The sequence below is a fragment of the Sus scrofa genome, chromosome 16 (assembly GCF_054392235.1).
Source record: "Sus scrofa isolate SSC_HxYL_T2T_F1_AM1 chromosome 16, Sscrofa_HxYL_maternal_Yorkshire_Landrace_v2.0, whole genome shotgun sequence".
Lineage (NCBI taxonomy): Eukaryota > Metazoa > Chordata > Mammalia > Artiodactyla > Suidae > Sus > Sus scrofa.
In genome coordinates this window covers 56,412,466-56,425,523 of record NC_139398.1, presented here as the reverse complement: position 1 = coordinate 56,425,523, position 13,058 = coordinate 56,412,466, and the positions used below count along the sequence as shown (strand labels likewise).

The window sequence follows — 13,058 nt, the reverse complement described above, 5'->3', positions numbered from 1 at the left end:
TAGAAGCAAAAGTATCCTCATTTTATATTTCTTTTTCTAATTCATAGGACAAATAAATGCTACAGACTGATTCATAAGTATGGATCAACATTAACTTAAAGCTCTTAAGACAGTTAAGAATTAGGTGGAAAGGAGTTCTCAGCTATAAGCTTCGAGAAACCTGAAATACAGATAAGAGGGCTTCTTTACTGTCATAACATATCAAGGTTGTTAATATAATCCAAAAGAAGAATATAATCCTGTCTCCCAAGCAAATCTGACTATGGAATTTATGACTATAAGACTAACTAGTGTATCCAAACCTTGGGAAAATACAGCTTTAGATAAATGCTTCAAGTCAAATATTAAGCATTTATTTATTAAAAAGATAAGTTAATTTTATATTGTTTTGTTAAAAAACATTTACTACTAAGAAAACCTAAGAATACATATAGAGAAGAGGTTTTCTCATAATTACAGATAATAAGGCAGCCCTTAATTTTTCTTTACTTTTTGCTTAGAACTATAATCCATTGTTTTGGTGATGTTTTACAGGTGATTTCTTATCTGTTGAAGGAGATTTACAATAGTCTACACTGTGAAGCCTTAAGACTAAGAATTAGACACTTCAAATTATACCCAAAATACATTTATGTAGATGTTTTTAACAGGTGAACTATTCTTTAGAACTATAAAGTACTAACATTTAATTCAAACACCAAGGCAAATATGGAAATACTAATCTACTAACTGTCCAAATGAAATTTAGCTAGAGTACTAAGATATACTCACTGCCGCAAACTTCTTCTTTCCCATGCACTATAATGCACTTAAATTAGGTTTCCATTCCCATCATTCCACCAAAAGTACTCCTCCTCAACATCAGTAATGAACACTATCTTGACAAGCACAATGGTCAATCAAGCAGTTCTCATCTACCTGACTCATCAACAACATCTGATATAGTAGATCTTTCCTAAAGTACTTCCTTCAGATGGCTCTCTAGATAAAACACTCTCCTCATTGGCTGGTGCTTCTCTTTCTCCTTTTGGGATCCCTTTTGTCTCTGAGTTCAATGTGGCTTTTTTGTTTCTTTTCATTTTTTCTTTTTTATAGCCACTCCTGTGGCATGTGGAAGTTCCCCAGCTAGGGGTCAAATCAGAGCTGCAGCCTGCAGCAATGCCAAGATCCCTAACCCACTGAGTGAGGCCAGGGACCAAACCTGCATCCTCATGGATACGAGTCAGGTTCTTAACCTGCTGATTCACAACAAGAACTTCTCCTGAGTTTAATGCTTTATTTTTTTTCTTCTCTATCTTTTTTCCCTACTAATCTCATGTACTTCTACAGGGTGAAATCCCTTTTTTTGTGCAGTGTTGGCTCCCAAATTTTATCTCCAGCCAATAACTGAGTTCCAAACATAGATATTCAACTACTGACTTGACATTCCTGCTTTAATATCTGTTACGATTACTCAAATTTTAAAATGTCAAAAAATCAGTCTATTCATTTCATCCTCAAACTACTACTCTCCTTCTTCCTTACCTCAGAAAACAGCAACTCTAATACTGTACTTTCTCAGGCTTAAAACCTAAGAGGCATACCTGCTTCAGTTCTTTCAAGTTTCACATTTAGCTCATCAATAAGCCCCTCTGGCAATCTCTTAAAAATGCAGCCCAAGAGTTCCACTGTGGCTCAGCAGGTTAAGGATCTTTCTTATCCTAATTTATAGAACAGCACTGCCAAACTGCTATGGCATAGGTACAAGCCCTGGCCCAGGAACTTCTGCATGCCGCAGGCACAGCCAAAAATAAATAAATAAATTTAAAAATAATAAAAAATGTTTAAAATGCACCCTAAACCCGAACTCTTCTCACCGTCTCCACTACTATCATACTAGGTGAAGCCTAGCAACATCTCCTTCTAAATTAACTCCAATAGCTTCCTAAATTGGAGTTCCAATACAGATATCCCACTCCCAACCTCAGCATCCATAGTGCATTCCTCATACAACAGCCAGGATGACCTTTTAAAAATTCGAATCATATCATTTCTTAGTATAAAATATTTCAACAGATTTCTATCTAAAACCCCAAGTGATTAGTATGGCCTACAAGGTCCTATGTGATCTAGTCTCAATTTCCTCTCTGATCTAATTCTTAAACAACTCTCCCCCTTGCTCACTACATTCCAATCCACTGGGATTTTATCTATTCTTCAGTTACACTAAGTATCAGGGCCTTTATTCTTAGTATTCTTTTCCTCTCTCCCAATTCACGAAATGCCTCGCTCTTCATTTCATCTGCTCTACTGTTTCCTTCTTCAGACAGATACTTTCTAAATCACTCTATTTAAAACAGGATATTTACTCTGACCCTGCTACTTTTCCAATGCCCATCAGCTTTATTTTTCTCTATAGTTCTGAAACATTATTATATAGTTACTTATCTCCTTCTCCCATGAGAATATAAACTCAATGAGAATGTAAGAATTTTATTTGCTTCATCAGTATAATTTCAGCTCTCAGAGAAGGTACATGGCCTACTGTAAGCTTTCAAAAATGTTTGTCAAACAAAGAAAAATCCAAGGAGTAACTCTTAATTCTTTAGAAACACTTATTTAAGTATGTGAAAGTGCTTGACTCAATGCATAATTTAAATTAATTATCAAGTTTATACAGATATATGCCACAGAGGACCTCTATAAAACCTTTAAAAAGCTAGGGAGCATTTTGTCTGATTTGCTAATCTAATACATCTTTTCTACGGATTTAGGAGAAGTTAGACAAGCCCAACAGGACCTATTGTTCATGAATCTATACATATTTCACAAAAGTTATCTATTATCTAAATATTTTCCACATGTATATATGATTTTACATGTGTACCAGAGTAGAAGGGCTCTTAAATAATCCTATGTAAATCAGAATGTACCATCATACAGAACAACTGGAATTTATACAATCAGAATGCCTACCTGATTATCTGAGAGCCACATAGCAGTCAATTGCTGTAGCTTTGTAAAGCTAAAGGGCAAATTCTTTAATCTGAGAAAAAACACAAACAAAAATTAAACTTTAAAAATAAGAAATGTTAAAATGAGAGCTAAATCTAGTGGTATTTGAAACAATGTTACATTATTGCACATGAAAACAGGAGAAAAATATTTAATTTAGGAGAAAATCCAATATAGGTTTTTGAACAGAATTTAAGACAAAATACTATCCAGTTTTATAAAAATTCATTTTTAAAATATAATTCTTCAACTATTCCTACCTCAGTGCAAAGGCAAGGACAAATTAAGTTATGTCTCACAAAATTGCTTTGGATATTTTATTTGCATCAAGAGAGAACTGTTACAGGAATCACTCTTAATAAGAGTTTGTTTTAAACACTGCACTCTTTTTATTTCTTTGTGAGCCAGCACTTTGATACTCAAGGAGACTATTTTAACATCATTATGAATAAAATTAAAGTAAGAGGAACACTAAGTAGAATGTTAAACTGTAAGTGCACCCTATCTAAAACAGAATGGATATTTAAACCTTTTATCTTATGCCTATTCTTCCATGGCTAACTTCCCAAGAACCCAGGGAATATAGAAGTTCAGCATGCTGGAATTTAGGGCTCTGGTTTTAAGGGTACAAAGCATGGGCTGAAACAAGGATTTAATTTTAAAGGGGGGGTGCAGGAGTTCTTAAATAAAATGGAAGAGTCTGAATATCCTTAGTGAGAAAACTGAGTTTACATTTCAGCTCTACTTTATAAGTCATGTGAATCACCTTAAATCTTAGTCTTAATTTTATTCTGCATAAAAGGGGAATATCTGTTTCATAATTTCATAGGGCTGTTTTGAATACTTCGTAAGATACTATAAAACAAAATGTAAAAAAATTCTCTACAAATGTTCTTTTATCATTATTAGTATCTATACATGAGGAAAAATTATGGACAATCTGTTCTAACTTAAACACAGTACCAATTTAGCATCCCTAGTGATGATTTGCTCTGCACCTTGTCTGTGCTGTCCAAGTTATCTGAAGGGGTATCTAAGCACACCTTTGCCCAGATTAATACAAGTAGATTAGATTAAAAGCTACTTTGGGAGTTCCTGTTGTGGCTCAGCAACAACAAAACCAACTAGTATCCATTAGGATACAAGTTTGATCCCTGGCCTTGCTCAGTGGGTTAAGGATCTGGTATTGCCACAAGATGCAGTATAGATCGGCTTAGATCTGGCCTTGCTGTGGCTGTGGAGTTCCTTGAGGCCTGGGAACTTCCATATGCCATAGATGCGGCTGTGAAAAGAAAAAGAAAAAAAATAAAAGCTACTTCGTTTAACAGCACTACTAAGGCAAGGATCTTACTTTAGGAATAAAAAATGGTTACTTTAAGTACAGAATTAAGACTGTATAGCTAAAGCTGACACAAAATGAACCATGACACATAATCACAGTGTGATAATTGACATCAGGTAAAATTAAATCACTCTTTCAAATGAAAATTCTACTCAAAAAACAGAAATATATATGAAAAAGAAAACATGCATTAAATTTTCTATCACATACAATGAAACTAATTTCATCCAACAGATGTCTTCTATAAACCAATTACATTGTTACAAACCTATTATCACTTAGATTAATGACTTTTAATTTTTGCATATCACCCATTTCCTCTGGAAGTGTCTCAAGTTTATTGGAATGGAGAAACAGCACAGTTATATTTTTCCAGCTTCCAATCTGAAAGAGAAATACAGAATTAGGCACCAAAACTTTAGCCTCAAAGGGTGGGGGGAAAAAAATGTATATATGTAAGGATAACTTGATCCCCTTGCTGTACAGTGGGAAAAAAAATAAATTATTAAAAAAACAAAACAAAACTTTAGCCTACTGCTTAACATATGTAAGTATCATTTTTAAAAGTTATAAAAATACTCTTCTCATTTATAAAAGGAATTATATTTTCCCTTTTTAATTATTAACCTTCATATATGAAGAGAAGTATTTAGGTATCTCTTGCAAATCAATATAGATAATTATTATTCAGAAAGCAAATAACTTAGTTACATAATTATCTATGAATAAAGAAAACCACACTTGATAGCTATAAATAATAATTAGAAAAAATAAATACTCAAAGCAAATTTAAAATACAGTACCTCCGGGGGTAACTGTTGTAAGTAATTATGATCTGCAGCAAAGGTTCTTATATTAGTAAGCTGCCCAACAGATGAAGGCAAAGCTTCAAGTTCATTGAAGCTACAATCCAGTTCTTCTATTGATATTAACCTTTAATTAAAAAAAAACATCTTTTTAAAGATTTCCTGTATACAATCCAACACTTTAGGAACACATGAACATCTGAACTTGACTTTAACAAACCTAGAAAAAAAAAATCTATTTTCTTTAAGCTAAACTTCACCAATAAAAATCAGCCTACCTTTATTATAAATAAACCCAACCTGCAATATGCAATCAACTGCCTTTTTTTGTTTTGCTTTCTAGAGCCACACCCACGGCATATGGAAGTCCCCAGGCTAGGGGTCGAACAGGAGTCACAGCTGCTGGCCTACACCACAGCCACAGCAATGTGGGATCTGCACCATGTCTGCGACCTACGCCGCAGCTCGTGGCAACACTGGATCCTCGACCCATTGTGTGAGGCCAGGGATCAAACCCAAGTCCTCATGGAAACTGTTGGATTAATTTCCGCTGAGCCACAAGGGGAACTCCAATCAACTGCTTATTTAAAGGTTTCTGGAATATCCTTTAAATGTTATGCAGTTACCTGAAAAAAAATATGGCATGATGAAGTGAAAGTAAAACCTTCTAGTTCCATTAATTCACAAAAATCTTACCCTCCTATAGAGTCTGGTAGATATATTAATTGATTTTCATCTATTTTAAGAGTTGTTACATTCTTCAATGAACCTATTGAGGGAAGAAATAATATACAATTTTCCATCTGGAACTAGAAGTAAGTCAACCAACAGTAAATGTAGGCACATACTATGCTTAACATGAATCATAAAGAAATTTTACAAACCAACCTATCTAAAAGAGACACTACCCCAACCCCATCAACTCTCTATTCTCTTATCTTACATTTTCAATTCACATGTACATTTTATCTTTTTAGTGTATGTTTATTGATTTAACCCTCACTAAAATGTAATCTTCATAAGAATATGGAGCCTGGTCTCCTTTGCTCACTGTTGTAGCCATGCTCCTTAAAACAGTGCCATCAGGGCACAGTGAAGACGCACAATACAAACTGAAGGTATTAGTGGATTAAAGAAGTGATAGTATGAAGGTAGTTTTCTTAAGTGTATAACAAACTACATATTCTACATATTCTATGTATACTAAATACTAAAATAATAAGAATGGAGTTTAAAATTAAGGGTTGAATAAATTATGGTAGAATTTGCAAACTGTAAGCTGAGCTAAAACAGTTGTGCAATTTAACTGCAAATACGTAAGCATTTTTTTTCTTTTTTCTTTTTTTTCCTTCTTTTTACGGACACACCTGCGGCTCATGTAAGTTTCCAGGCTAAGAGTCAAATTGGAGCCACGGTTGCAGGCCTATACTATAGCCACGGCAACACCAGATTCAGGCTGCATCTACGACCGAGGCTGCAGTTTGCAGCAACCTTAACCCAATGACCAAGGCCAGGGATTGAACTCACAATCTCATGGAGACTATGTCAGGTTCTTAAACCTATGAGCCACAATGGGAACTCCTATAAAAATATCTTTGATTTCTGTATTTAAATATCACGGAAGATGCCAAGATTGAAAATTTTGGTTCTTTAAAAAAGTAAGTAAATTCCCTTGATGCATCATCAGACAAGCAACTACACAAATACAGCTGACCCTTGAACAACACAGGTTTGAAACGCCCAGGTCCATTTACATACAGATTTTTTTTCAATAGGAAATACATGACCCACAGTTGGTTGAGTCCACAGATAAATTGTATGAGATTTTTCTACTGTTGTACAAGGGTCAACCCTTCTCGTTGTTCAAGGGTCAACTATATAGACTTTCACATGACTTGCTGAACTGATCTATCTTCTCGCCTGGGAGTCTAAAATGAAGTTAAGACTAAAAGTTACTAGATAAGGGTTATGATCAAGTTTTAAACCAAGTTTAGATAAACTAACCTCTTTTAAAGAATTCAAAATGTATTGAAGTGATAAAAATGATATTTTCTTAAAATAAGGAAAAAACAGAGTAAACTGTATAACTGATCAAACCAGGAAAAAATTCAAATAAGATCTATGATTACAGGGTATAGAAGAACTAGCTCATAACAAATAAAATTTGATACATAGAAGCTTTGAATCAACCAATGGCAATAAGTTTCTCAGATTTGATATCATTAAAAATTAATTACATGAACTAGAAAGTGATACAAACCAATAGTCTCAGGCAGTTGTTGAAGTGAATTGCTTGATAAGAGGAGGTCTTGAAGGTTTTCACATGCTGAAATTCCTTCTTCAACCACTTCAATATTATTTTTAGAAACATCCAAATATGTGAGCTGTTTCAAACTACCGATAAACTATAGGTACAAAACAAGAAATCTAATGACTCCATCAACAGTAAGTTTAAAACACTTAGATAATAAACCTAATGCCAATTATAATTTATAATTAAATGTTTACATGAGAGAGAATTCATCATGTTTTTTAACATGATGTAATTGTAATGCATTCAGTAATAAAGCTAAGAGCTAAGAGCTCCTACCAATTTTAGCCCAGGAGAGAGACAACAGATATATACTTTTCTTTGGGCACTGGAAAGAAGAGCTGACCATCATTAGCTAGGGAAAAGGCACATATGGGTATTCATATGGCTTTAGGTCTGAGAATGAACAAAATGTCAGCTGCTAAGAAACTACATAGAAAATAGTCTACTTTAACAATTCCCTGGGCATAATGAAATAGAACATAAAGTCAACTGAAATTGCACAGAAAGATATACCCCATGGCATTAAAAAGAGATTACAGCTGACCCTTGAACAACATGGGCTTAAACTTAATGGATCCACTTATATTTGGATGATTTTTCAACAGTAAATACCACCTACTAATCCATTTGAAGTAGGCTGAATCTGTGGATGCAGAACCTCAGGTTGGGAGGAGGAACCTTTGTCAGGTAGGAATCTCAGATAGGGAGGGCTGACTCAAAGATCTTCAACGGCACAGAGGTTTGGTGCCCTAATCCCTGAATTGTTCATGGGTCAATTCTATTTCACAAAAATTTATTATGGAAATTTTTTTTTCTTTTTAGTGCCACACCTGCAGCATATAAAGTTCCTGGGTTAAGAGTTGAATTGGAGCTACAGCTGCTAGCTTACATAACAGCCACAGCAACACAGGATCCAGGCTGCATCTGCAACCTATACCATTACTTGTGGCAACAACAAAGCCTTAACCCACTGACTGAACAAGGATCAAACCCACAACCTCACAGACAATAGTTGGGTTCTTGTTGTTGCTGAGCCACAACAGCAACTCCCTATTATGGAAATTTTATAATTTTAATCAAGAATGTGTTGACAGTTAAAAAAAAAAAGTGATTTGTTTCTATCTAACAGTATTAAGAATAATCACTTTTAAATTAATTAAGACTTACTTGAAAATGTGTAATTGATAAAAATGTAAAGGATAGATAGCAATAAAAAGAAGTCTAAAACTTGATGTACATACCCCTGGAATAAAAGTCAGTCTATTACCATCCATCCAAAATTCTTTCAATCCACTTAGTTGCTCAAGTACTTCAGGCTGTTTAGATAAAGAGGCAAGAGGGAGAGATTGATTAATTTACCTGAATATACTAATTTGGCAAAAGATGCTCCCCTGGAAATTTCTTTTTTCTTTTCTTTTTTAGAGCTGCATCTGCAGCAAATGGAAGTTCCTGGGCTAGGGGTCGAATCAGTAATGCAGCTACCAGCCTACACCACAGCCACAGCAATGCCTGATCCAACCTGCATATGTACCCTACACTGCAACTTGTGGCAACAATGGATACTTAACCCACTGAGCAAGGTGAGAGATCAGCCCCCATTGTCATGGACACTATATCAGTTCTTAACCTTAAGCTATAAGGGGAACTCCTTTTTTGGCCCCTGGGAATTTCTAGGGATAAATTTTAGTTTAAAATGTTTTTTAATTAGGAGGGGAAAAAAGCACAGCCAAGACTCAAGTCCTACTACTACATTACAGTTATTATACAAATATTACTAAATAGACATTTCACAACAGTAGACTGCATTAAATTTAGTTTTTGATTACATATCAGGCTCAAGTATTTATACAATAAAAATTAGACCCATTACTTTTAAGTATACAATAAAAACTTTCAATCATTATCTGTAAAAAGATGTAGACTTTAAGGCATCTGTAAAAAAAAAAATACAAAGATACTCCCTCTTGGAGTTCCCGTTGAGGCGCAGTGGTTAACGAATCCAACTAGGAACCATGAGGTTGTGGGTTCAATCCCTGGCCTTGCTCAGTGGGTTAAGGATCCGGCGTTGCCATGAGCTGCAGTGTAGGTCTCAGAGACGGCTCAGACCCTGCATTGCTGTGGCTCTGGTGTAGGCCAACGGCTACAGCTCCGATTAGACCCCTAGCCTGGGAACCTCCATATGCCCTGGAAGTGGCCTTAGAAAAGGCAAAAAGACAAAACAAACAAACAAACAAAAAAAAACTCCCTCATGACTAAGAGAGAGGAAAAAGAAGTAAGGCAACATACATCTTAAATGTCCAATAATAAGGGAAAGCCAATTAAATCAAGTTAATGAATTCCTCTTTAAAAAATAGCCTATTTTCTGAGCTCTCTTGGAGCAATGACTGAAGATAAGAAACTTACATACTTCATTTTTCCTTTTTAAACTCAACATCACAGTACACACTGCATACACAGTAAAAGCATGATTCAGGGATCTCAATATCAACTTGAAAATAACAGTGGTTTCACTCAGTAATTTCATTTTAGCTATTAAGTAAAATTATAGAGAAGTATTTTATCTGAAAAAATTCCTAATCAGCACTCCCGTGGAGTTATTTTTGATTCAGAAGTACTATTCCTATTGCGTATGATGTTAGCTGTGGGTCTGTCAAATACAGTGTTTATTATGTTGAGGTATGTTCTTTCTAAGCCCTCTCGGACGTGCCTGTACCATGTTTCACAAGTTCCCAGGCCAAGGACTGAATCTGCACCAAAGCAGTGACCCAAGCCACAGCAGTGACAACACTGGATCCTTAATTTACAGAGCTACCAGGGAACACCTCTGAGTTATTATTTTTTTTAGCCATAAATGGATGTTGAATTTTATCAAAAGCTTTTTCTGCATCTACTGAGATGATCATGTGTTTTTTATTCTTCAGTTTGTTAAGGTGTATCACACTGATTGGTTTGCAAATATTTACAAAATCTTTGCATTCCTGGGATAAATAATGTATTGCCAGAATTGGTTTACTAATATTTTGTTGAGGATTTGTGCATCTATGTTCATCAGTGATACTGGCTAATAATATTCATTTTGTGATTATCTTTGGTTTTGATACTAAGGAGATAGTGACCTTACAGAGTAAGTTCCTGAACTTCTGGCTGTTGGGAGTTTCTAAATTATTGACTCAATTTCAGTGTTGGTAACTGGCCTGTTCATATTTTCTGTTTCTTCCTGGTTCAGTTTTGGGAGACAGTACCTTTCTAAGAATTTGTCCCTTTCTTCCAGGTCCAATTTATAGGCATACAGTTGCTTGTAGTAACTTCTTATGATCTTCTGCATTTCTGTTGTATCAGCTGTAATTTCTCCTTTTTCATTTCTAATTTTATTGATTTGGGCCCTCAATTTTTTTTTGTGATGAGTCTAGCTAAAGGTTTATCATTTTTGTTTATCTTTTCAAAGAGCCAGCTTTTAGTTTCCTTCATCTTTTCTATTGTTCTAAGTCTCCATTTCATTTATTCTTCACTGATCTTTATGATTTCTTTCCTTCTACCAACTTTTGGTTTTTGTTTGTTTTTGGTCTTTTTGTCCTTTCTAGGGCTGCACCTGTGGCATATGGAGGTTCCCAGGCTAGGGGTCGAATCGGAGTTGTAGCTGCCAGCCTACACCAGAGCCACAGCAACACCAGATCCAAGCCGTGTCTGCGACCTACACCACAGCTCATGGCAGCACCAGTTCCTTAACCTACTGAGTGAGGCCAGAGATTGAACCTGCAACCTCATGGTTCCTAGTTGGATTTGTTCCTACTGCACCACGATGGGAACTCCAACTTTTGGTTTTGTTGTTTTCTTTCTCTAGTTCCGTTACACATAAAGAAAGGATAGGTTGAGTTTTTGTTTTTTCTGTTTTTTATTAAATTTCCTGTGGTAAATTTGTCTGACTATAAACTTCCTTCTTACAATTGTTTTTGCAACATTCCATAGGTTTTACATCATCATGTTTCCATTTCTATTAGTCTCCAGGTATTTTTTTATTTTCCCTTTCATTTCTTCAGTTAATCCCTTGATTATTTAGTAGCAATTGTTTAGCCTCTGCATGTCTGTGTTTTTTTGTAGTTGTTTTCTTGTGGTTGACTTCTACCCTCATAGCACGCGGTCAGAAAAGATGCTTGATATAATTTCTGTTTCCTTAAATTTATCTAGGCTTGCTTTGTGGACCAGCATCTGATCTATCCAGGAAAATGTTCCATGTGCACTTGAAAAGAATGTGTATTCTACTGCTTTTAGATGGAATGAACTATAAATATAAGCATATTTATTGATCTGTCCATTTATTGATCTGTCCATTGATATTAGTGGAGTGTTAGAGTCCCCTGCTATTATTGTATTACTGAAAATTTCTCCTGTTATGTCTATTAATATTTTCCTTATATAGTAAGTTGCACCTGTGTTGGGTGCATATGTATTTACAACTATTAAATCTTTTGAGATTATCCCTTGATCATTATGTAATATTCTTTTTACCTCTTACAATAGACTTTACTGTATAGCCTATTTTGTCTCATGTAAATACTGCAACCCCAGTTTTTTTGTTTTTTTGTTTTCCATTTCATGGAGTACCATTTTCCATCCCCTCACTTTAGTATGGATATGCCTCTAGATCTGAAGTGAGTCTCTCAAAGGCAGCAAATACATGGGTCTTGTTTTTGAATCCATTCAGGCTTTTGTTACTGGGGGTTTTGTGACCACACCCCTGGTCAGGGATTGAACCTGTGCCAAGGCAGCAACTCAAGCCACTGCAGTGACAATTCCAGGATCCTTAATCCACTATGGTACAAGGGAATGCTCACTCTCCCTATCTTTTTGTTGGAACATTTTTTTTCTTTTTACAGCCACATCTGCGGCATATGGAAGTTCCTAAGCTAGGGGTCGAATCACAGCTACAGCTGCAGTCTATGCCACAACCACAGCAACACCAGGGAATCTGCAAACTATGCTGGATCCTTAACCCACTGAGCGAGGCCAGGAATTAAACCTTTATCCTAAGAGAGACAGTATCAGGTCCTTAACCTGATGAGCAACAAACAGGAACTCCCTGGTTGGAACATTTACTTTATTTACATTTAAGGTAATTATCAACATGTATGTATGTTCTTCCTGTCATTTTGTTAACTGTTTTGGACTTGTTTTGTAGGACTTTCCCCCCCTTTCTTCTTTTGTTCTCTTCTCTTGTGATCTGATGAGTATCTTCAGTGTTTTGTTTGGATTCCTTTTTCTTTATCATATATCTAGTATAGATTTTTGTTTTGTGGTCACGAGATTATTGTTAGGAGTCTGTGTGTATGTGTGTGTATGTGTGCGTGCTTGTTTTAAGTTGCTGTTCTCGTAATTTCAAGTGTATTTTAGATACCCTTCATCTTCACTCTCTTTCCCTTATGATTACTGTTTTTGATATTATATTTTACATCTAATTATTTCATGTATCGCTAACTGCTTATTGTGGATACAAATGATTTTTCTTCCCTACTAGCTTTTATACATGGATGTATTTTATGTATCGCTAACTGCTTTATTGTGGATATAAATGATTTTTCTTCCCTACTAGCTTTTATACATGGAT

At 35.3% G+C, this 13,058-nt stretch overlaps 1 protein-coding gene across 30 annotated transcripts in view; it reads right to left on the bottom strand.

Annotated features, from left to right (window-relative positions):
* The window catches only part of ERBIN (erbb2 interacting protein), a 183,553-nt gene that overhangs the window by 43,655 nt on the left and 126,840 nt on the right, over window positions 1-13,058 (bottom strand). For all 30 annotated transcript variants that reach the window (XM_085002372.1, XM_085002379.1, XM_085002374.1 and 27 more), the window contains 6 exons: window positions 8,698-8,772; window positions 7,403-7,547; window positions 5,839-5,911; window positions 5,140-5,269; window positions 4,605-4,720; window positions 2,956-3,025 (listed from right to left, as the gene is read on the bottom strand). In XM_085002372.1, the coding sequence (XP_084858498.1) occupies window positions 2,956-3,025; window positions 4,605-4,720; window positions 5,140-5,269; window positions 5,839-5,911; window positions 7,403-7,547; window positions 8,698-8,772 (609 nt within the window). The remainder of the gene's footprint in view (window positions 1-2,955; window positions 3,026-4,604; window positions 4,721-5,139; window positions 5,270-5,838; window positions 5,912-7,402; window positions 7,548-8,697; window positions 8,773-13,058) is intronic.